Source organism: Aspergillus wentii (assembly GCF_001890725.1).
Source record: "Aspergillus wentii DTO 134E9 unplaced genomic scaffold ASPWEscaffold_1, whole genome shotgun sequence".
In the NCBI taxonomy this organism is placed as follows: Eukaryota; Fungi; Ascomycota; class Eurotiomycetes; order Eurotiales; family Aspergillaceae; genus Aspergillus; species Aspergillus wentii.
The window spans coordinates 1,940,386-1,963,225 of NW_024467832.1; the positions used below are offsets into that span (position 1 = coordinate 1,940,386).

The following is a 22,840-nucleotide window of genomic DNA, read 5'->3' on the forward strand; positions in this document are numbered from 1 at the left end:
CTTTTTCTTTTTCTTTTTCTTGCTCGTGCTTATCGATCTGTCTAAAAAGGAATCTTGGTCCCGTTTCTGGTTCCCCAGAATTCATCATCTCCTGCAGAGTCAGACTGTAGTCAGCCAGCCACATCTGCAAAAGGCCCCCTCCCCCACTACTGACAGTCAAGACCCTCGTGGGGAAGAGACTCAAGATGTCTAAGTCGGTCGAGATGGCAGAGATGCCATGGGGGCTTAGGGGTGAGGATGGTTCGGGTAATCAAGATGACTATGCTTTGGCGCGTGTGGGAAAGAAACCTATTCTCAAGGTAAGATATAGCTATCTTTTGATAATGACGAGAATTGCGACTGATGGTTATAGCGACAATTTGGTTTCATGTCCATTTTGGGGTTCAGTTGTACCATTTTGGCAACATGGGAGGGTATCCTTTCGTGAGTTTATATCCTTGTTTTCTCAAATTACTCAAGGCTAACAATGGCAGGACATTTACAATGCCATTTGAAAAGTAGGTCGACTTTCGTGATCAATTGCGCTTCATCCTCGATGCTCATACAACCTCAGTGGAGGTCCTGCCGGCACGATTTACAGTTTCATTATAGTCTGGGCCGGCATATGTGCGACATTCATCACCATGTCCGAGCTCGTTTCGATGTATATTCCCCGGCAGTCCGATTGAATACAATTTGATATTGAACAATGCGCAGGGCACCGACTTCTGGTGGACAGTACCACTGGGTTTCCATGTTATCCCCGCCATCCTGTCAAAAGTATATGAGTTTTGTGACTGGTTGGTTTTTCTGATACACATACTATACTATGAACAGCAGCTCATTCATCACAGGCTGGCTTATTGTCATCGGCTGGTTGGGCGCCTTTGCCTCGTCCGCATACCTGAGTTCTTCGCAGATCCAGGGCTTGATCGTCCTCGATCACAGTTCCTACGTCGCCCAGCCCTGGCATACCCTCCTCCTCTACTGGGCCGTCACAGCTTTTACCGTGTTCGTGAACGTGTTCGCCAGCAGTCTCTTGCCGAAATTTGAAGGCCTTGTTCTTGTGATTCATATCATTGGATTCTTCGCCATCTTGATCCCGCTCGTCTACCTCGGTGAACGCAACTCGGCCAAAGAAGTCTTCACCACATTCTCCAATGGTGGTGGCTGGCAGACAGAGGGCTTGTCATTCTTAATCGGAATGACCGGGAACATGTTCGCATTTACCGGCGCCGACGCAGCTGTACACGTACGCTCTCCCATCTGAAATAAAACGAAAATCGCATCAACTAACATCACCCCATCTAGATGAGCGAAGAAATTCAAAACTCAGCCGTAGTAGTGCCCATCTGCATCATGACTACAGTTGTCCTCAACGGCCTGCTCGGTCTCGGAATGATCATGGCCGCCCTCTTCACCATGACAGACGTCGAAGCCGCTCTCAACTCTTCCACCGGGTACCCCTTTATGGAGATATTCCTGAGCGCCACCAAATCCGTCCCCGGAAGTACGGTCATGTCCGCCCTTATCCCGATTCTGGTCGTTGCAACCGCCGTCGGGTGTCTGGCTTCGTCTTCTCGGATGGTTTGGTCTTTTGCTCGTGACCGTGGTATGCCTGGATCATCGTGGTTGAGCAAGGTAAGAAAACTCCGTGCATGTCCATCCAGGGCCAAGCTGACTGACAATAAAATAGGTGAGCTCTCAAGCGGTTCCTCAGTATGCCATCTCCGTCGTAACGGGGGTTGGCGCTCTCCTCGGCCTGATCATTCTCGGTTCATCCGCTGTCCTCAACGACGTGGTCTCTCTCACTGTCAGCGCCCTTTATGGCTCATATTTACTCTGCGCGGCACTATTCCTCTACAATCGCCTGATGGGTAACATCAGCTCGCCAGCCGATCCCTCTTCAGACTCCGATGTGGTTGTCAACACTCCCGGTGCACCTCTCGTCTGGGGCCCCTTCCGCCTACCCCCAGTCCTGGGTGTCATCTGTAACGTCTGCGCAGTTGTCTATTTAACCGTGGGAATCTTCTTCAGTTTCTGGCCTAGCGACCGACAGACTACCAGCGAGGCCATGAACTATGCCGTCGTGGGCACGGCTGGTACACTTATTCTTAGCACTATCTACTATTTCCTGTATGCCAAACGAGTGTATACAGGACCAGTCGTGGAAATCGACCGAACTTGAGAATAATTAATATGTACTGGTATGGGAACGAATGAAAATTGTATTTCTTTAATAGCAAGAATTGGCCACAGCTAGACTAATAGGACGACTGATTGATGAACAAGCCACACATAAGAATATTTCTTTACCCAGGCCGAAAAACAAAAAAAAAAAAAAAAATTGAAGCAAGACAAACCAGGAGCAAAAGCAGAGGAGAAACCGAGAGCCACAAGTATTTCAAAGCCAGAATCGCTATCCCCGTTTCAGAGGGCCACCAAAGAAGTCCGTCCACCAGCCATTCTAATCCGTACACACTATTCACACTTCAGTACAAGAGGTAGTAAACGAAAGCTCCTAACCTTCCTTTTCTCCTTCGTAGCAGAATGTTTCAAGGGACAGAAAATAACTGTGGCCAGGGGCCGACTCTGGTGATCCGATGTGAATTCCGAGTGGAACGAAGGTGCCCGACTCGAAAGCAAACACCAAACTTCCAGAATCACCAGCTGTAGCAAATCTAACGTCTGACCACTTGACCACCCCAAACCATCCGTAAGGCTCTGAATTATCTTGGTCATACGGCCCTTCGCTATCAGATCCATCGGAGTTTCCAGTTAAGGTGGGATGACGAAGCGACTGAAATCCGATTGATTCAGTCTGAGATTGGTACCATCCCCGAGGTGGTTCACGCGTAACACCCACCAGGTGGCCCATGGTTAAGTCACTTTGGCTGCCCTTTTTAAAGACAACAATGGCACTAAGGTGAATCTTCATTGCAAGAGGTGTCCATCTTTGCTGTGCCACAGGATCAAGAATATGAGATACGGGGACAACCGTGGTTTGGAAATAGTGTAGGTTGATGTTAAAATAGCAATGTTGGAATCTTAGTAGGTCATCAGGTTTGATGATCAGAAAAGCTGTGTCATCCGTGAACGCAGGGCTCTTTCCATCGTAGCCTACTCGCTTGCCGTTCATCCGTTTCGAGGTTGGAGAAACCTCCAGATTGATTTGAACGTCTCCATCAGAGTCAGCCAAATTCCTAGTCATAACAGAGTCTACGCCGTCTGGTATCACATGGCCTGCTGTCAGAGCGACATGAATCAACCCAGGCTTTCCAGGACGAGATGACGACATGATTGGGCCTAAAGTACCAATCTCCTTTCCGTTGTCAGGGTTGAGAAGGTCCACGTCACACAGAGGGGCACCAGTTTCGATGATTGGGTTCTTGCAGCTCTCTGGATGGTAACGCAGGGAATAACCCTTCACAGGAACTAGGTATGGAAGCCGTAGCCCTTCCGGAAGTGGGGGAGGATCTTGTCCTTCTTCTGGCGATATTCTCATATATCCGCGTCCGTTATGGCCGTAGTTCGAGAAAACTCGATAGCTAGAGTGAACGGTTATTATAGGTCTTTGAGAGATATAACATAGGTTATTCACAAACCCTATTTTGCACAGTGCGAACTCTAAGCCATTCCAAACCTTTTCGGTCAGCAGAGATGCTCTTACGGCTGCCGAGGGCCAGTCTATATGTTGGAGACCATAGATCTTCTCCAATCCATCAACAATCTCTGGCGTTACAGGTAGTCCAGGATCGTAAATCTGAAGCGCCTTGATAAGGCAAGACCTTGGAGACCCGCACAAGACCTGAAGCCGCAACTCCCCATGTGCCATTCTCAAAGTTCTCCTCCGGATACGTTCTTCCCACGGGATATCACATGGAATGGCTGATGTTGGTTTCAAGGCGGGTGAGCTGGCAGCAGATTCGGTAGGAGTCATGGCATGGTCCGAAGTGCTTGACCATGATGACGGCGTGGGGGGTGTTACTAACATGGTCTTAGGAAGCTTGATGGGATTTTTTTTTTTTTTTTCAAACTAAGACGGTGACTGACTGGAGCAAAGTAAAATATGGTAAAGCTGAAAGTTGATAATCGAATACGAACAAGAAGTCTGTATGTCAAAGAGAATAGAAAGAGTGGTTGTAAGAGTAAAGACTTCGAAGCCCCGTCAGATTTTTCGGTTGTCTACTGAGTCACAAGGTCAGAAAAAATTAGGCAAGGACTGTAAATGAGGAAGGAGTGATGTAACTCATCACTTACAAGGGAAAGAACCCGGGAGGAAGGTAGACCACGACATACAGGGCCCTGTGCTTTTAACGGGAAAAGAGCGATCCATCATCAGAGCCGAAGAGATTTGATGGAAAGCGCAAGAAGGTAGCACCAAGAACAGACGCAGGAACAGGTGCTGCCGTAGTAATTGGTACCTAGGTAAGATGTTAAGGGTTTCAGATGCCTATCAAAGTTCCTGTCCAATTCATTATTTATTTCATCTTTCACGAACAAAAACATAACTATCAGACAAAGCACAGTACGCACCCCATAAGAATTCGTTGTATTTTGTAGAAAAAAAAAAAAAAAAAAAAAAAAGGCGACTTAGTCCAGCGTATTGTCCTCTGTCCTCGAAAGGAGCCGCGACTTAATCCAGCGGCCAGAGGGTAGTGAAGAAAAAAATATTAAAGCATCGTAAACCAGTTTCAGGTGATGTTGGACAGAAGAAGCCTTCTGGCCTCTTCTTCTGGCTTGATGCTGCGACGTTGGTCTGCTGCGGTGTTGGTCGTTGGTCCCCTCCAGGACTGCCTGATTGCTCGATCCAGGTCAGTGGTGGTTGTCAGAGGGGACTTTGGGTAACCGGAGGGAGATGGAACAATTAAGGATGAAGAGGACGAGGATGGATGGGTGGATTGAGATGTGATAATGAGAAGAGGAAGGGAGGAAGAGTGGAAGAAAAGAGACTCGCGACGAGATGTAGTGCGCTAAGCGAGACGCTGGCAGGTCCAGTCAATAAGAATCCGATCACGCAGGGATTCACTCGAATATTGATATTCACTTTTACCAGTCCATCAAGTGTCATGTCATTCACGGTCAAATCCCCCAATCCCCAGCTGGTGGGAGAAAGGGAGTGTGAACCAGTCCAGGTCCAGGACAAATTAATGTTACTAGGTACTCACGATCAAGTCAAGTAATCAATCCAATTCAAGGTATTGCTACCATTCTCTATGCATATAATCCAATAAACGACAAGAAGCCGACTTGAACAAACCACAAATACAAAAATCCTAATCCCACCTGGCTCAACCAGGAAAAGTAAGAATGAACAGAATGAAAAAGACAAAAAAACCGCCCCGCTAAATAACAGTCAAAAGATTTCACGTGGTGAAGCTGAACAGCCCCTTGTCAGGCAATTCTTGTCGTTCGTTCACCAAAATGCAAGAAAAGATGAAAAATGATATGTGGACATGTACACGATCCCCACAGGCGATACTTCATGTCGCCCTGCGAAGAAGATTCAAACAGGAATGAAGGAAACCAAGCCAGTCAGCGAAGGAAGACTTCGGCTTGGCAAGACGGTAATGCACGATGCACAGCAACCAGAGCATTAAATGACTTTTTAACGAGTTTACCAAGTTTCCTGGATTTGGGTTAGCAACAGTATTAAAGAAGATTGGAAAAAGTAACTTACGGCAATATATTGGCCAGCCTCCTTCTTGTTCTGCCAGAACTGAGAGGCTTCCTCTTCGTTCAGGTTACCCTTGGCCATGGCCACATCGACCAGAGCAGCCTCGACACCTTCTCCCATGCCCTTTCCACTACCGCAGACAAAGACACGTCCATCGAGGGAGTTGATGACGAACCAGACCAGGTCGGCCTGCTGGCGGACCTCCTCCTGGACGTACTTGCTCTCACCCTTGCGAGACTGCACGACGGTTCGCACCTTGTCTTCGTGGACACCCCACTCGCCGCTGTAGAGCTCGTCGAGAAGGGAGTCGCGAACACCCTGCAGAACCCAGACCTTGTTGGCGCAGTTGGCCGACTGGAGACGTCGCTGCACGAATCCACGGAAAGGAGCAATACCAACACCAGCGCCGACCAGCAACATCGGTCCATCAGATGCAAATCGGGTAGCCAAGGGGTTGGCCATCAATCCTCGGAACATGGGGACATGGAGGTTGAGAGTGCTTGGGTCAATGCCCTGCTTCTCTGCGTCCACGACCTTGCGAGCGAGGCGTTCTAGGTAGCCGGAGCCGACACCGGTTCTCCAGCCTTGCTTCCAGTCCTTGCTCTCGGCAACAGACACGGCCACTTCAACTAGGCGGCGGCGGTCAGAGCCCTTTCCTGATCCAGAGATGAGTGGGTCTTGAGACAAGGAGTAGAAACGAGGCATCAGAGTGTTGAGGGTGGAGAGAAGGTGGTCTAGAGGAGGCTGGGCGGAGGGGAAAGCGTTCAAGAGCTGGATGACAGAGATGTGGGAGTCGGTACGAAGATCACAGAAGGCGCCTTGGCCTTGGGCGGATGACAAGAACATGAGGATTTGCTTCTCATTGGCGTCACTAGCATACTCGCCCAGCAACCGGAAGAGTTGCTTGTTGGGGGCGTAACTCTGGATATCCGAGCACCAGCTAAGGAGCTCTCTGCGGGTAGTAATCAGCTCTCGGGGCTTGTCGTCACCCCAAATGGTAGGCCAGCGGCCCTTAGTGGTACAGGCAGTGATCTTCTTGTCGCGAATAGACTTGGGGACACCTAGCAGGTTGAAAATAGTGTCGACATCTTCCTCCTTGTTCTTGGGGCACACTCCGATGGCACCACCGACCACGAAGTCGACGTCTCCGCTCTCGGCGGGATAGTCAGTTACGTCAATGTCAAAGTGGTAAGTCCGCTTTTCGGCACCAGGCTTGGTCAATTCTCGGGCATGGTACAAGGGAGCCTGGTAGACATCATAGGGGGGATGGGGCTGCACAAAAGACGGAGGGTGGTCGGCAGGGCCCAGCTTCATGTCCACCGCGGATGCGGGGATGGTCGAAAACGAGAGGGTCTTCTCGGGGAGTTCCACAATGCTCGACAATTCGCTGTCCAAGCCGAGATATTCAATGTTCAACTTGAGACTTCTAAATGCCTCATTGTCTGGAGGGGTCACTGTATTGATGCCCGAAACGGGTCCGGAGATACCCCTCAGAGGCTGACTACGGCAACAGCCACCCCCACAGCAGAGGGGTTGCACTTTTTGTGTGCCAGAAGTACCCACATTCTCCAAGATCCTTCTCATGTCCTCCGAGTTCTGAGAGATGAGAATGGTCGAGGCACGTCGTTGACGGCCACCAGCCGATTGGCCGGGAGACTTTTGGTGTGCAAACTCGTCAACCTCGGCATGGCCTTCGGCGGGGGGTGTCAATGGCCTATCGGTAGTCTCTGCTTCCTGAGCCGAGACATTGAAGGTGGTATCTGTGACGGACAAGGATCGAACTCCACGGGGTTCCTCTGGAATAGGATTGTCGGGGTGAGAAGTCGACGAGACCGGAATAGCCTGGTGATCTCTATTCATGGGTCGAGCGAATGTCGACGCCATAGCGGTCGATGGTGGCGACGGGGGAAGAACGGCGTGCACTATAGTGATTGAATCAGCCCAGCTGTACAATGGAATTGAAGACCGAGGAAATTTTCTCGACCAGACATACCCATTGTGTCAATTGTAAGAAGATATAAAGGGGGGAAGGAGAGATAACCCGCTGGATAGCAGGTAAAGGGTCGGGACAAAAAGGTCGAGATAGTAAAACTCGAGTTGATAGAAGGATGGGGGAGAGGAAAAAGATAAACGGAAAGGGACGAAGGGAAGAAGAAAAAGAAACAGCAACAGGAGCCGTCTAAAGCCGAAGAGTGGAGGAGGCAATGGGGGAACTTGGCATCTAATAATTAATATGGACCGGCAGGAGAAGAAAAAGCGATGGTGGGATGAGGAGGAAATGCTGGGCCCGAGGAGATTGAAAAGGCAAAACCGGCACCGGGACGATGGTTCCGCTGCGCTAGGTAATGATGCGTAAACTATGGGATGGGAAGGCGATGATATGGGTATGAGAAGATAGATCGAATGCAGCTGTCTTCTGGGGATATTAAATAGATAATAATGAACAAAAAGAAAGACAGGAAAGCAGCCCCCTTTCTGGCTGATGCAGCGGATGGTCGCCACCTGAAGCCGTGAGGGTTTCCGGGTGGAATCTCAACGTCATTACCGAATACCGTACGGTAATTTTCCGCATCCATCTGATTCTTTTTTTCCTTATTCTTCTGGGTTTTTATTATAATTGTTCTTAATACTACTATTATGAATAATAATAAAGGTAGGATCAGATATGGAATTACTCGTATCTGATCGTTGCGGTGAGACAGAAACCAGGGAACAAGGATCGGCATATTGCATCGTCTGATGCACCTTAGCGGAACCCTTTTCTGGCGTGGGTTTTTCTGACAATTGCAAGAGAATGAATGGACACTTGAGCTCGTAATCGAGATCAGAAGCCAGTTTATTAATGTGTAGGATATGATTACATCTACAGAGTGTCTACAGGTGTGTTTATGTTCTACAATACAATACCGATGATTACCGAACAATTACCATTCCCACCAATCTAATCAGATCCGGATGCAACTTCTGCCCTCCCTTTGCCGTCGCAGTCAACCATCAGCTGATTTTATCGACAGGGAAGGAAGAGCTATTATAACATCATTTTTATACTCGATACGGAAATCTACATATCCCTCATCATCAGTATTCTTTCTCATCGGAAGCTGTTCTCCGGGACTGTCACTGTCAAACAGGACACGGCATCGACACGTGATAGACACGGGATGTTGGACTACCGGATCAGATAACAATAATGCGACACCAGTCGATCTCCAGACTGTCAGGAATGGGAAGGAAACCCTTGCATTGGTCGACGATCCTGGCATTCTCCTTTCTTTACCCGTAATAGTAGCGCTATCCCGCGCCTTGGCTGGCGTTTTGGCTCAGTCCCAGGATGATTCATTTGTGCCCTTTTGCGTTCGATTTCGTTTTCGTCCCGAAGTGGGGCACGCCGATGTCGGCCGATCATATCAATCAATCAGATAATACTCTATAAATTATCAGTAAGATATGGAGATATGAATATGGGAAATGTTATGTAAAAGTAGAGAATATAAATATGGCAATACTCGTACTGTGTGAATAAATATGTATACTGTATGTACTCTGTGGATGGTGTATATGAGATCTCCGCCATCCCAACAAGTCGGTCACCTCCACTCAATATCGTCTTCGAAGCCTTCTGGAATCGATTAGTCCATCCAACAACCCGTGTCTCAGCCTCTCAGGGGGTTGCGTTTTTTGCTTTTTACGCTGGATTGTGGATCATTCTGAGGAGGCTGAGAGTAGTAGGACGGAGTAAAGTACATCTGTCAGAATGAACTATCATCATCATATGAACTCTGTGCTACTCCCGTACTGACACGATCAGGTTATTCACAGTGACACATGCTCTATTACCTCACTTCCAGCCCATCCTGGATACCATCCCGCGTACCATCCCTTGGGTCTCTCTGTACAGCCCAAATGGCTCGTTTCCAATTCCGGCTGACCCAGTTCTGCTCCCGCAAATTGGAATCCTTCCGAGGGACTCGCCGATTATCTGATCCTGCTAGGCCGATGGCTGGGATTTAGCTTCATCCCCGACTCCATCGGGGACGGTTAGTCGCAGCGCTACACCGGCCTGCTAGGAGTCACTAACTATTCTTATCCAGACCTCACTAGCCGCCGCCAGCATCCCCTATCCCAATACCTTGTTCCGTACCGTACAAGACATTCATCTCTTGGACGCAGTGTACATGGTAGCTGATGCTATCCATCACACTGTATGATTGAATATGAATATAACCCCATAAGGATCACCATCATCACCATATAGTACTATTCCATCTAATCTCCTGATCTAAACGCGAGTACGTAAAGCTGCTGAGGCTAACCTGCCTCCCTTTAATTTAGCACACCTCGCTTACTAGTGCCTCAACGCTGCAACTCGACTTGTCATCTTTCTTCGTCTCTCCCTTGTCGCAGCCAGCCGAGGGAAGAAAAATTCTGCTCCTCTCCTAGCATCCGATTCTGAATCGATTATTGAGTCCCCTAGTTGCAGAATAAGGCAACTGATAGACATGTTTGACCCTTTCACGGCCTCATTGGTGAAATCGATCTCTTCGCACGCTCTTTTTTCTTTTTTCTTTTCCCCAAGTCGGACCGAGTCAGGCCAGCCATTTCGTCATGCTGTCGGGCTAACTGCAGCAGCCGTGGCCAGACAGGCCAGTTTGCCAATGCTGGCTTTTTCTCTCATTCTGCCCCTATTCTCGTCTCCACGTGAAGATCGTGTCTAACTTGTTCCTTGTCCTCCCCAGCCTCCTGATTGTCTAGACGAACCGTCGCGTTTTCCTCTTCCTCTTCTAGCATGGCGACTTGCGAAATACACCTCGTCGATTGCGAGATACATCCAGACTATGGTGGGAGATTCGATGAGTTGGCTTGCTCTTTGCAGGCTCTCCTCCCCATCTTTTCGATGAGACACTTCGAGTGTTGCGTTCGTCTCGGATATAGCCCAGGTCGGGACATGTCGACAGGCTTACCATAGCCGCTCCCATGTGTTCTTAATCCTTATAACCTCCCTTCCAGTCTCTTCGCTACCAGAAATGATCAAAACAGCCCATTGAAAGACCCTACATCAGTGGAATCTGCTCATCGATCTTCTGCCAGACAGCTGTGGTCACTCACCCACATAATATCTCGAATCGACTACAATATCCCAAACTCTCATGGCTGTCTGTTTTCCCGGGGAGACAAACTAACAGAACATCACTATACTGTCACCATCATGGCACAGTTGTCTCAATTGTCAAGCATCTCCTGCGTCGTAAAGAAAGACACTTATCCTGTTCTCATTTAGGGCATAGAATATAGCGCCAAAATGGCTGTTCTGCCCTTCATCCCGACAGGAGACTACCACTCGCTTGTATTAACTAAATACTATGTTCAAGTATTGACATTACTGTTTTATTCTACTTGGTTTTCCTTGAGGACTTGGTACTCTCCTTTCTTTTGATTTCTATATAACAGTGAGTGGAATATATATTGCACAAGAATGTGAATACTCTGTTCCCTACCATGCGGTATTTAGTTCTGCGGACAACCCCTAGGTACTCTACCTAGAGCGTGATGGTAGTTCGATGCAAGGACAGTGGAGAATGGCGCTAAAGAAAACGTGCTGTTATAAATTGTTTTATATTTTTTATCACTTGGACAAGTGTCAAGTGGATTATATATCGATATTGCTCAGTTTGATGCTATACAATGTCTTCGATGCAAATGCCTTTCAGTAATATAAAACCCAACTATATAACGCCCTTCGCCGTAGTGAAAACCTTCGCTAAATTTAATAGCAAACTCGATTCAAGGAAATCATGCATCTGGACGCTTAAATGGATGGGCTTCGGTGTTCCTGCATCGCTCGTGTTAGTAACAGGCTACACTATGATAAGACTGAAGACACTTACAGTACATACTCGTCCAAACTGACAACGTCGGGTTCGGAGAATATGAGGTAGAAATACTTGAGGGTCTCGGCGAACCAGTAACTCTCCATGATGTCCGACTGGGCAGTGTTTGGATCTCTCACATCAGCAATTACCGCATGAGCGTATTCCGTTCGGGTGATCTTCTCGATGTTTTGGAACATCCGCCATGCGTCGTCTTGGAGGGACTTATCACCCGTCATTCGGTACATGATGAAGACAGATTCAATGGCTTCCGGTCTAATCAGATTGTTAGCACTACGATTGAATAGAAAGTGTTCAGCTGACATACCTCAACTTATAATTAGCGTCAGAAATGGCAGTCAAGCCAGGTTGAAGTCCATGCTTTTTGATGAGTGCCTTGGCATCTCTGGTGAGATCCTCAGCCGTGCCGTGGCCCAGCTGGAAATACAAGTCACGGTGCCACTTCTCTTCATCCCAGTTGCAAACATCCTTTTTTTCACACGGACTAGCTGAAAAGATCTCGGGCATGATGCCAGTGGGCATAATGTCATATGCCCAGACGCAGCCATCTACTAATTTTCGTGCAGTGGATAGTTCCTCGGGTCGATTGAATACCTTGGCTCCAACGCCCACCATGCCTCCAATGAAGCACTTGAGATGCTCCCCCTGGGGCTCCGGTGCTGACTTGCCAGATGTAAAACCTGAGCGGGCATTTCCAGCAATTAAAATATCGCGGTTATCCTTGGTCATGGGGCGGAAAAGCAAGCGCTCCTTAATCGGCTCGATGGCGGCAGCGTACATCCTCCGGTATTGGTCCGTCTGCGCTCCCAAGATAATGTGTTGCTTGGGGAGGTACTCGTACATGGAATCGGCCATGCCACCAACTGTGAATCGAGGGTCTGTAAATTCCATGTTTTCAGCGTCCACCATCATTGGCCACAGGCCAGGAATTTTTGTCTTCTTTTGAGCCTCCTCCATTTGGTTCATGACTCTTTGAGCGGCATCAAAGTACTTGTTATCCTTGGTCAGTTGAGACAGCCGGGTGAACTCCAGATTCAAAGAACCCAGCTCAGCTAGGATAGTATTATGACTTGGCTGAATGGGAAATCCTTCGGCGGATCTAAGCAAGAACTGGTTAACTTTGTCCTGTAATAGATCGCATAACACCCATTCTCCATTATCGATGCCGGGAAAATCTCACCTGGTCCATTGCCAACGAGCCTGGGGCATTCTGTTGCGAGTATCGAATGCGCCGTAGAGGAAGTCGGCAACCTCGACTGCCTTCTTCAAAAGAATCGGATATTTTCCCTCGGTCAAGTCATACGAAGCCAAGAATCCTCCCAGATACCGAATGATCGTCTCGAATACATTGATCTGCAAGGCATGTGTTGTGCTAAAATCGATGCGATCGAGTGCCTTGAGAGCCTTTTCGAACTCATCGGTCATGCCCATAATGTAGAGAGAATCGAGGGAGTCAACCAAGGTAGCTGCCCAGCCAGCAAAAGACTCTCTAGTGCCTCCACTGATAGGTGATAGCTCATCTTGCAGCCAGGCATGTTTCGTATAACTTTTCCAGCCATGCTTGAATGCATCTTTGACCGCACTTTGTCTCTTCACCCTTTCTCGCCGGTCAAACCACGATTCTTTAGGGAAGTTATACTGGATACGTGGAATCGGGGATGGAGCACCCGTTGGGAGAGGTATATACTCAGGTACTGGATGTCTCTCCGGTTGTTTGGTCCAGTGGATTCGAGGGGGATCGTGCTGGGGTGGTGGGGGGATGTAGTCATCGTCATCGTCATACGGCGTGTCTGGTAGACTCGTGAAAAGGAAATAGATGACGAAAATAAGGACCGTGGTCGGAACAAAATAACCTCTTCTCCGGGTCAAGATCATATTGTGCGTAGCGCTGGACAATTGAAATGTTTAAACAGATAGTGAAACCATTCAAGTGGGATGAGCTAGCTAGCTCTTGAGAGAGCAAAAGAAAAGGAAAGGCCAGAAATCAAAAAGAAAGCATCAAGAAACGTGAAGGTAGCGTTTCCGAAGGATAAAACCATCGGAATTGAGCACAGCGCAAGACTGAAAAATAAAATCGATCAGATCTGACCGAGGTGAAGGATGCGACAAAGAGATGGGGTGGATTAATTGAAGATGATGGAAGAAAACCAGCCTTCCCTAAGGGGCAAGACGACGTCGCACACGCCTCGACCATTGTTGGTTGACGGAGGGGGTGTCTTGCCCCAGTGATCGCCATGTGTCTCGATTTATTTCACCTTGATTGGTGGACAGGCTTAAAGATCGCTTTTCAATATCCATGATATACGCAACCTCCGTCATCCATCGAGTATCCTGGGTAATGATTGGCATGCTAAAGAAAGGGGCTGTACCCCATATGCTGACTCTGTGGTCGGAAAAATTATAAAGCCAGCCATTCTGGACGCTGAAGCTCAGCAACTGGGATTTCTATTGACCACTGGGCGAGACCCTTGAAGAAAGGTGGTTAATATGACATTGCGTAATATAAGGTGTGGTCCCTGGGTGTGAGATTGGGGTAAATTAGCTGGTGTTGGACCCTTTTTTTCGTTCTATTCTTAACCCGCGAGTGTTTTGACACCCCCAAATTCAAGCCTTGGGGCTTGTTACCGTGCGCCCGCGTCTTGGCGCTGACGGATATTATATTTGGAGTCTGGACGCAGGGCTGCGATGGCTTTTTGGGGTTGAATATTCAGCCATTCAGAAGAGCTGTCTCATCTGCACTGATGCATGGAATGACGACTGATTCTTATGGGAATGAAAGACTGCGAACTGAGATGGAATGGGGGAACGAGGAGTCCCTGAGTCTTCAGCTGGCTGGATGATCCAGTAGTGCAGTTTGTCTGGTTTGCATGCTTCTGCCTCGACACCTCAGGCAGCACATGTAGCACTTCTGCTTTTGGGAATACCTTCATTTTGCCTAGGCATTATCCTCATCGTTATTTCCCACCGTCATTGCTACCTCCTCTATACATGCACCACTATGATATCTCGCTGAGAACTCCGTACATTAACTTCAAGAATCCTTTTCCAGCTATCTGCCTTATCTATCGCCTGCATTCCGGAAACAGTTATCTCATCTGCTTATTGCCCGTGGCGCCTGTATATTGATGTTGATCGATCTATTGCATTTCCGTTATATTTTGTCCTGACCGTCTATTGAAAAAAAATATCTTTTTGGCCTAGATCACATTGGCTCTTGGGGCTTGCTCTTTGTTTGAGATATTTCTGTATTTTCGTGCCTTGCTTTATGCTCTAGATACCCATTCTGCTTTTCTATTGCTTACCTTTGCTTGTATCTTTTTGGCGGTAAAAGTGAGATCTAATTTGGCTTATCCACCGACATTCTAACGGGGGAATTTTTTCAATCAACCACAACTCTCTTATCCCAAGACTAAAAGAGGCAAGAGAACTACCACTATGCCTATCACAGGGTAAACTCCCATCGATCCCCTTGTGCTCTTGCATTTTCTAACTATTAAACAGAGTATTCTTTGTTCCCTCCAACCCCAATGCTTCCACAGCCCTAGCAACTGTGACAGAACGCCTGCACACTGCCTTGGCCGATGAGCCTATCCCAGTGGGCCGCTGGGCCATGGAACATAAGCTGATGCGAGATACCCCTTCTTGTCTCCCTGCATCAGCATCCCAGCGACCAGCGCATCCCAGATACATGCAGTTTCTCTCTCTGTCTTATCACTCGAATCACGGATTCATCTACACGTCCCCGTCGGCGGGCGGAGCCCAGAATCCTAACGCTCCGCAAGTACCGCCCGCAGGGAACCCTGTCGCTGCGGCAAGTCCTCCTGCAGCCTCTGATGGTGCTGGAGCCACGGCTCCTGGGGCATCACCCACGGGCTCGTCGATGATTATGACGACCGTGCCGCTACCCTCGTACGGGACTCTCTATCAGCATTTCGTCTACGCTTGTCAACCGTTCTGGTGCCACCGACACACTGTCACGGTTCCTGGAGGTATGGTCTACGATGTGGGTGACTTTCGAGTCCGAATCGGCGATGTTCGACAAACGCAGCCTTCGGCTCGAGTTCGAGGCACCGTCGTCGAGGTGGAATGGAGAGGTCCGTCGCTGGTGTCGTCGATCGCCTCGCAGGACTCTCATAACCGCAAGGCCAGCGAAGAGGAACAGGCGAGCGACGATGATGCTGACTCGGGAATCGACTTGACCTTTTCGGCGATCGAGGAAGCGGATATCGATGCCGAGTATGCGGCCACGGCTACGCTTATCCGTGAGTTCTGGGCTCGACTGGGTATTGACGGGGCGCGGGAAGCAATCCTTGTCCCAGATTTTGGGAAAGAAGTGAAAGATCAACTGCGGAGACTGAGGCAGCAGGACAAGCGGGGAACGCAGAGTGCGGCTGATCGAGGATGGTCATGGCAACAGGATGAGGACCCCGACCCGGAAGCTGGAGTTGATCTGGCGAGACAGTTTATGGAGATTTTCAGATTCAACCGATAAAAAGACAATGGAGAAAGGGGAGCGTGCATGGCCTTTTAGGTGTGCATTTGCATAAAAATTGGCTATTCGAATAAAACAGACTATTTGACAGGACTACCGGAGAAATGAAGAATAACTATATCGAATTCACCAATGTATCACATCGATAGGATAAAAATAAGTATTCGTAGGAACAGACTAGAGTCCACGAGATCGCTAAACTTGGCTGGAAGAGCGGAGATAAGGTGATCAAAGGGGTTTCAAAGTCATTCATGATTGCAATCACATGTACTACGAGTAATCATCCGACAGGGCTAAAAGCACAGATCGAGGGGGTAAATATAGACAATAGAGGACACACAAAGGCAGCGAGCCAGGAGCCACTCCGGGAAGAAATAAAAGAGCTCGCGCAAACCCAAGACACACTGTATTACTGCTATGCTTTCACACAATGTCTTCGCAGGATGCACGGCTCAGTCTAGACCAACCAAATTGACTCTTTCTCACAAGAATATTTCGCATTTAAATAGCACGCAAGGTCGTTACGACCATTCCCATCTGCAGCCTAGACGAATAATAGACTACAGGTAAAATGGCATGAAATTGGAGACGGGACATGGTGGAGTTCTCTTTGGCCCCCATCTTTTTTTCGATAACAGTGGAGAAATTCAAAACGAAATTGAATTGGGGTGTTTATTTTTGCATCATGAGCTGGACGAACTCGTTGTCTATAGAGAGATATGGTTAGTATTTCTTTGCCAATTTCAAGCCGAAACTCGATCCGGGGAGTTGGTATTTCCGTACAGTCAATTCGTCCATCACCGTCCTGGTCCGCCTCACGGATCATCTCGTCAACCTCATCATCGGTGAGCTTCTCACCAATGGATGTCATGACGTGGCGCAGCTCGGCGGCCGAAATGAAACCGTTGTTATCGCGGTCGAAGACCTTGAATGCCTCCCGGATCTCCTCCTCGGAATCGGTGTCCTTCATCTTACGAGCCATCATGGTCAAGAATTCTATCACCAGTTAACGACCACCCATAATCCACCTTTCGCATCGACGCAAACTTATCGCATACCAGGGAAATCAATGGTGCCATTGTTGTCGGCATCGACCTCGTTGATCATGTCCTGCAGCTCAGACTCGGAGGGGTTCTGGCCGAGCGAGCGCATGACGGTGCCCAACTCCTTGGTGGTGATTTGTCCTATAAATTGGAGTACCGATCAGCATCGTGCGGATGTTGCTGATGGGATAAAATTCATGATAAAAGTTTTCAACCCGGTCGCAAGCGGGGGAAGAAGCGTTGGAAGCAAGTGGCACTAACCATCACCATCCTTGTCCTATTCAGAGCAAAAAAAGCCAATGTGAGCATATATCGCAGGAAACCGGAGAACAATCCCCTATAAATTGAAGAATAGAGGTTACTTACGAACAGGGAGAACGCCTCCTTGTACTCGGAAACCTGCTCTTCAGTCAAAGCGTCGGCCTGAACGGTGAGGTGTCAGCAGTGTTCATCCAGAATATTGTATCATTAGATCTGCCCCGCAAAGTGGGGGATTTTCAACACGACAAGCCACGAGAGCAAAGCAAGGAGGCATACCATGGTGAATGTAGATGGAGAGAAATGAGAATGAAAGGATAAGATGGATTGGAAGAGATGCGGAAAGCAAGACGGTTGGCAGGATGTTGGTTGGTGAAGTAGTGGGGGAGGGAAGAAGAGGAAGAGTGTTGTTTAAGGGGAACCCGACCCAACTTACTCTACAGAGAGAGCTGGACGGGCAGTAGTGAAAGGCGGTCGCTTATGCCCGAAACGTGACCCGCCCTGGCCACGGCGTGCCCCAAGCGCGTTCAAAGGGCTGAAGGTTGCCTCGAAATTATTTAGAACGGTTTCTTTTTTCGTCCTTTTACTTTTTCTCCATTCAGCCTTGTTTTATTTATGGCGAACTGCAGTGCTAGCGGGCAATAATTATTGTTGATGCCTCTTCTTTCGAGCGATGCTGACGACGCCTCGTGCATTGCCGGCAGGAAAAAAAAGCTTAGGAGTCCAGAACTACAGCCTTGCGGAGAGCAGATGATAATTAAGGTCGTGTCGGCATCCAGAAACTTCATCACCTCTACGGATCCCCTCGAATCTTGACTATTGCCCTTGGTCCATGTGCTAGTCGACCAATTTATTCCCTTGCTCTTGATAGTCTCAATTATCAGATTGGTGATTGCTGATCAGAATATGGACCGTGACCATGGCTGAAATCCATGGGCTATATGCCAACGGTTCTAACTGACACTCGGCATGTTGTCTCAGTCGGGAAGAGATAGACTGCCGATCATTGAGATTCTGACTGATTCAGCTGCGAAGGATATGTGGAATACCTACCTTTCTTCTGCGACATTCGATCGCGTTTTCTATGTTGACACTTGCGGCTATCAATAGCGGGACACCATAGCATGAGGGGCGAGGCGGCTGATAGTCAGTAGGCATCAGTTTAAACGAACTCGTATGTATATTTATAGTCGGCAATCTTCAGCTGATGCCAAAAGCAAAAAGATATCATGTTGCAGCATGCAGCAACTTAGCAGCGGATAACGTGTGGCTATGTTCATTTTCCTCAGACTCCCTGAGGGGTTCGGATTTGGCAGTTGAACATGCCACCATTATTGCATCATGGTTGTGAGCTGTTTGCCTCTACCATGAGATACACTGTATATTCATGTCAATATAAAATTGTTCTCTCTTGACAATCTGTTATCAACATACCTTAAGACAAGAATATCGCATCTCCAACATGGATGATTACCTTGCGGTACCCCTAATACGTCAGGCCCCCTAGGAATTCTGTGGGGAGAGCTGCTAATTACAGGACGGTGACGGAGAATAACCGCGCTTGCCCCAAACGGGACCTTCACGTGGGCCGGACTCGGCGATCTTGCTGTTGCGGTTGTTGTGCCTGTTTCGAACGGCACAATTATTGTGAGAATTTTCTCAAAGAGCAGTTTCAGTTCGGATACTCTGCGTGTTTTTGTCATTATCATATCCCTTCTTATCGACTCGTCATATTTGAGCCCCCTTTGTCCGATGATGATTGGGGTTGTAGTCTAGAGGACAACTCCGTCAATCCCCAGGAAAACCACGTTCCGCATCCTACACAATGTGGCGGGATCGCACGAATCTGTAACACCCCCCTTAGGACCCTCAATGCTCCTTTTCGCTGAACATAGGGCTAACAGTTGTTCCTGTTCAGTTACATCTCCTACCGCCAGTCATTCACTCACCACCCAGCAAAGAAGCCACGTTATATCGGCCCGTCCAATGGCTTCTCCGATACCCCTTCGCAGTCCGACGAAAGTCGCAGGTTGATTTCGGACTCTGGAGGATTTGACGACGATGGCGATGCGATCATTGAGATGGATGTGCTGCCTCCGCGATGGGTGGATGTGCAGGATGAAGTGACGGAGTTATTGGCGGACATTGCGCAGAAGTCGGCCCAACTGGACAAATTACACCATAAGCATCTGCTCCCAAGTTTCGGTGATGAGGAGGTTAGGAAGCAAGAAGAAGGGGTTATCGAGAAGTTCACGCGGGATATCACAAAGGGTTTTCATGACTGCCAGAAGGCTGTGCAGAGGATAGAAATGATGGTGCGCGAGGCCAAGCAGCAGGGTGGAGTTACGAATGGTGATGAGACAATGGCAAAAAATATCCAAATATCTCTTGCTGCACGTGTTCAAGAGGCTAGTGCCCGGTTTAGGAAGAAGCAGAGCACATACCTGAAGAGTATGGGCGCATCCCATCCATATGTGCATCGTGGAATTCGCTAACCGTTCTCTTAGAACTACGAGGACTGGAGGGGGCAGCGGCACCATTTGATCGATCCTCGACCCCAATGCAAAACCCCTACGCGGAACCGTCCTTGATGGAATCAGACGCAGACAAGTCCTTTTCGCAATCTACTCTAATGCAAACCTCCCAACGGGTCACGGGCCAGAACGATGCGGCGATAGAGCAACGAGAGCGTGAAATCAACGACATCGCAAAGGGCATCATCGAATTGTCAGATATCTTCCGAGAGCTCCAAGCAATGGTAATTGACCAAGGAACTATGTTGGATCGAATAGACTACAACGTGGAACGCATGGGGACTGAAGTCAAAGCAGCGGATAAGGAACTCAAAGTGGTACGTTCTCTCAGAGGTTTTTTCCTCCTGCTTTGAACTTGAACTGATCTAAATCGCAATTTCTAGGCTACCAATTACCAGCGGCGTACCACGAAACGAAAGATTATGCTCTTATTAATTATCCTTGTCGCTGGAATGATTATAGTATTGCTCGTCAAACCCAAACGGCACGATTCTCCAGCCCCGGAACCACCAGAGCCTCCATCGAGCGAGAACCTACGTTTCGCCCGGACGGTCGAGTTCGTCCATCGTCGAAAGAGAAATCCGTCTTTGACCCGGATCACAAGAAACAAATGGATTGATCCCAACATACACCGATAACACCTTTCTTTCTTTACAGATACCATGTTAATAGTAATCCCCTTTAGCCTAGACAAAGAGCAACATGACATTTAAAGACTATCATGATTTTTATATCTAGAAGCTATAACAGCTGCGAGCGGGACTTTTGGTTACTGTATTCCCATTCAATACTAATATGGATGCTAGTAATTCATCACTAGCGGGCTACATACACCAAGTGAAGCAGGATCAAACTTCACGCCTATGACTATACTAATTAATGGGCAAGTGGACACAACAGCTTGGTTATTCCAGTAAATATCAACTTTCAAGGAGGAAGTTGGAGCTAGGTGATACAGAAGAGCATATAAAAAACAAAGTTGAAAAATGGTATAAAATCAAACAAAACAAAATATGATGCGACTGGTTTACCATCAGTTACAATGCAAGTCTGGGGGCTTCCCAAGACAAAATCAAATGCATTTAGTTCTGGGGATTACCCTCTTGTCCCAGGAGCTCGGCGACATCGGCATCCAGATCGCCACCGGCGAATTTGGTGTAGTCTTCTTCGCCGTGGTCAACCTTACGCTTCTTGGCGTTCAGTCCATTGGGGCTGCCATGTTGGAGCTCATTAAGGGTAGCAGAAAACGCGGATAGATCTGTACCAGGGAGAGGTACATTGGGCTGGCCAATGCCTGGCAATGCGAATCCTGCTGTGGCCTGGGGCTCTGACACACTCTGCGGCTCATGTTTAGGGGAACCAACAGGTGTGATAGCTTCCACAGGGGGAGGGGTGAGAGCTTCAACTTCTGGGCGAGCAACAGGCTCTGCCTGTGCCCCAAATTCACCGATGTGCGCAGTTGGCAAATTCTCAACAGTGAGACCTCTCATGATTCCGTCTTCAACCTCGCGCTTCTTTGATTCAACCCCAGTCTTTCTCTCCGACAATTGCGCAGTTAAAGACTGCTCCTTCGAAAGTGCCGAGCGATTGGTTTCGAGAAGTTTCTCAAGACCATCAATCAATGCAAGCCGTGATTTGACAACCTCCGAAACGGAGCTTTCAGCATTTGCAAGTGCCTTCAATAGCTGACTGAGTCGCGCCGCATGAACTGGGGGTGTAGGTTGTGGGGTGTTGGGGTCATGCATCTTATCATATTCGGCATTGGCTGCAGTAGATGATGCGCCGGAAGTCATAGCAGCTTTCGAGAGTGCCACCTGCAAGGGGACCAAAGGTTGAAGTTCTGAAGGCGTCGAACTGGACGAATTCGAGAATAGGGAGCCACCCAGTGGTGGCTTTTTACCAGTCGAACGCGACTTGTCGATTTCTGCAATAAATTAATAAATTAGATAAACGGAAAGAGTGCGCAAATGGCATGGAGCTCCTCACCCTCGATGCGGGCTTCCACAGCGTCCTGGATTGGATTCTCAAATATCGCACGCTGTCTCCAGACTTCAACCACTCGGCGAATCTTCTGCTGAATGTCGTTTGAGGCGCCTTTGTACGCGGTTGCTGTGGCCTCGGCAATGATCTAGTCTGCATTTAGTCGAGAGTTTCAATCATTAACAATGTGGCACCGACCGGTGAAAATGCGATGAGGAAGTCCTCTTTCCGACGAGCTTTAGATTGCTGCGCGACCTCTGTACATCCTGTCAGTGCTCCAGTATCCCTAACAACCTGTACGCGCCGTACCATTTGCCAGATATATCAGATTGAGTCGTTTCGGAGCCGGGGAGTCTCGAAGCTTTTGTAACCACAGCTGACCAGTTCGTTCTGCGTGTCGCCTATTGTTGACAATGAATATTAGATTGGGCAATAAAGATGTAGACAATTATGGTTTACCTGTGGAACATGACCCATTGCGCGACAGTGACAATACCCTCTTGCGTCTCATTGAGAGCTGAAAGCTTTGCCTTGACAGCATCATCTGTATACGCCATGGTGGCTATTTATTTAAAAGAAATAAACTCAAGATAGTTCCGACTTTATAGGAAAAGAATGAGAGGTGAGAGCTTGATGAACTGAGTAATCTCGCTGGAGCTCAGTCACTCTGAACGATACTTGACGGTTTGAGAAATAACAAGTGATCGCAATTCGCTAGGAAATAAAAGATCTTAGGATTCTATATGAGAGTCTCAAGGGCCCGATCAGGTAGTCGAGTTCCACCCAAGGCTCGATGCGTTGATAGTGTTCTGCAGAGGTGAATGAAGCTTGTCCCTCACAGCTCCGATCGAACGTGAAGCTCGACCTCACCGCCCTCAGTGGCAGAATCCCCCCGGGCCTCCATTCAAACGCTCCACCAAGACCTCATCTAGAAGCCAGCTGGACCTTTACATCCCTCTCTGTACTCTTTTAATCCATCCCATTGAACT

The 22,840-nt window shown here is 48.3% G+C and overlaps 9 protein-coding genes across 9 annotated transcripts; 3 read left to right on the forward strand and 6 right to left on the reverse strand.

Annotated features, from left to right (window-relative positions):
- Positions 1-212: 212 nt before the first annotated feature.
- ASPWEDRAFT_99221 (uncharacterized protein) lies at positions 213-2,167 on the forward strand (the record flags this gene model as incomplete). Its single annotated transcript, XM_040839646.1, has 8 exons — positions 213-299; positions 353-423; positions 474-497; positions 554-643; positions 697-779; positions 834-1,231; positions 1,291-1,620; positions 1,676-2,167. 8 exons carry the CDS (start codon positions 213-215, stop codon positions 2,165-2,167), a joined length of 1,575 nt encoding a protein of 524 aa, XP_040694399.1.
- A 333-nt stretch (positions 2,168-2,500) lies between these two features.
- On the reverse strand, positions 2,501-3,973 carry ASPWEDRAFT_22881 (uncharacterized protein; the record flags this gene model as incomplete). The annotated part of the gene is made up of 1 exon (XM_040832407.1): positions 2,501-3,973. One exon carries the CDS (start codon positions 3,971-3,973, stop codon positions 2,501-2,503), a length of 1,473 nt encoding a protein of 490 aa, XP_040694400.1.
- A 1,223-nt stretch (positions 3,974-5,196) lies between these two features.
- Positions 5,197-8,111, reverse strand: ASPWEDRAFT_178563 (FAD binding domain protein). The gene is made up of 3 exons (XM_040831761.1): positions 7,650-8,111; positions 5,660-7,578; positions 5,197-5,608 (listed from the first exon to the last, which is right to left on the reverse strand). Exons 1-3 carry the CDS (start codon positions 7,651-7,653, stop codon positions 5,597-5,599), a joined length of 1,935 nt encoding a protein of 644 aa, XP_040694401.1. The 5' UTR covers positions 7,654-8,111; the 3' UTR covers positions 5,197-5,596.
- A 376-nt stretch (positions 8,112-8,487) lies between these two features.
- ASPWEDRAFT_34192 (uncharacterized protein) lies at positions 8,488-9,198 on the reverse strand. The gene is made up of 2 exons (XM_040833942.1): positions 9,169-9,198; positions 8,488-9,083 (listed from the first exon to the last, which is right to left on the reverse strand). Exon 2 carries the CDS (start codon positions 8,917-8,919, stop codon positions 8,644-8,646), a length of 276 nt encoding a protein of 91 aa, XP_040694402.1. The 5' UTR covers positions 8,920-9,083; positions 9,169-9,198; the 3' UTR covers positions 8,488-8,643.
- Positions 9,199-11,446: 2,248 nt separating this feature from the next.
- ASPWEDRAFT_101654 (glycoside hydrolase family 47 protein) lies at positions 11,447-13,419 on the reverse strand (the record flags this gene model as incomplete). The annotated part of the gene is made up of 4 exons (XM_040827403.1): positions 11,447-11,486; positions 11,542-11,799; positions 11,852-12,643; positions 12,725-13,419. 4 exons carry the CDS (start codon positions 13,417-13,419, stop codon positions 11,447-11,449), a joined length of 1,785 nt encoding a protein of 594 aa, XP_040694403.1.
- Positions 13,420-14,979: 1,560 nt separating this feature from the next.
- On the forward strand, positions 14,980-16,036 carry ASPWEDRAFT_166791 (uncharacterized protein; the record flags this gene model as incomplete). The annotated part of the gene is made up of 2 exons (XM_040830048.1): positions 14,980-14,993; positions 15,046-16,036. The coding sequence occupies 2 exons, from the start codon at positions 14,980-14,982 to the stop codon at positions 16,034-16,036; spliced, it is 1,005 nt and encodes a 334-aa protein (XP_040694404.1).
- A 288-nt stretch (positions 16,037-16,324) lies between these two features.
- Positions 16,325-17,776, reverse strand: ASPWEDRAFT_231679 (calmodulin). The gene is made up of 6 exons (XM_040832449.1): positions 17,617-17,776; positions 17,446-17,502; positions 17,341-17,356; positions 17,095-17,220; positions 16,820-17,032; positions 16,325-16,743 (listed from the first exon to the last, which is right to left on the reverse strand). Exons 1-6 carry the CDS (start codon positions 17,617-17,619, stop codon positions 16,709-16,711), a joined length of 450 nt encoding a protein of 149 aa, XP_040694405.1. The 5' UTR covers positions 17,620-17,776; the 3' UTR covers positions 16,325-16,708.
- Positions 17,777-18,931: 1,155 nt separating this feature from the next.
- Positions 18,932-20,573, forward strand: ASPWEDRAFT_34197 (t-SNARE syntaxin TLG2). The gene is made up of 4 exons (XM_040833943.1): positions 18,932-19,185; positions 19,256-19,788; positions 19,845-20,188; positions 20,255-20,573. The coding sequence occupies exons 1-4, from the start codon at positions 19,163-19,165 to the stop codon at positions 20,507-20,509; spliced, it is 1,155 nt and encodes a 384-aa protein (XP_040694406.1). The 5' UTR covers positions 18,932-19,162; the 3' UTR covers positions 20,510-20,573.
- A 55-nt stretch (positions 20,574-20,628) lies between these two features.
- ASPWEDRAFT_56077 (CTD-interacting domain-containing protein) lies at positions 20,629-22,659 on the reverse strand. Its single transcript, XM_040838264.1, has 5 exons — positions 22,311-22,659; positions 22,161-22,252; positions 22,050-22,108; positions 21,858-21,999; positions 20,629-21,795 (listed from the first exon to the last, which is right to left on the reverse strand). The coding sequence occupies exons 1-5, from the start codon at positions 22,406-22,408 to the stop codon at positions 20,954-20,956; spliced, it is 1,233 nt and encodes a 410-aa protein (XP_040694407.1). The 5' UTR covers positions 22,409-22,659; the 3' UTR covers positions 20,629-20,953.
- Positions 22,660-22,840: the final 181 nt, after the last annotated feature.

Bases quoted from the DNA above. Each gene is read 5' to 3' on its own strand.
- ASPWEDRAFT_34192 (XM_040833942.1), bottom strand. From the start codon at position 8,919: ATGCCAGGATCGTCGACCAATGCAAGGGTTTCCTTCCCATTCCTGACA.
- ASPWEDRAFT_231679 (XM_040832449.1), bottom strand. The intron at 17,033-17,094 runs GTATGCGATAAG...AACTGGTGATAG, and splicing joins TGGCACCATTGATTTCCCTG to AATTCTTGACCATGATGGCT. The intron at 16,744-16,819 runs GTACGGAAATAC...ATCTCTCTATAG, and splicing joins CGGTGATGGACGAATTGACT to ACAACGAGTTCGTCCAGCTC.
- ASPWEDRAFT_34197 (XM_040833943.1), top strand. From the start codon at position 19,163: ATGTGGCGGGATCGCACGAATCT. The intron at 19,186-19,255 runs GTAACACCCCCC...GTTCCTGTTCAG, and splicing joins TGGCGGGATCGCACGAATCT to TTACATCTCCTACCGCCAGT. The intron at 19,789-19,844 runs GTATGGGCGCAT...CCGTTCTCTTAG, and splicing joins GCAGAGCACATACCTGAAGA to AACTACGAGGACTGGAGGGG.
- ASPWEDRAFT_56077 (XM_040838264.1), bottom strand. From the start codon at position 22,408: ATGGCGTATACAGATGATGCTGTCAAGGCAAAGCTTTCAGCTCTCAAT. The intron at 22,253-22,310 runs GTAAACCATAAT...TGTCAACAATAG, and splicing joins CAATGGGTCATGTTCCACAG to GCGACACGCAGAACGAACTG. The intron at 21,796-21,857 runs GTGAGGAGCTCC...AATTTATTGCAG, and splicing joins TGTGGAAGCCCGCATCGAGG to AAATCGACAAGTCGCGTTCG.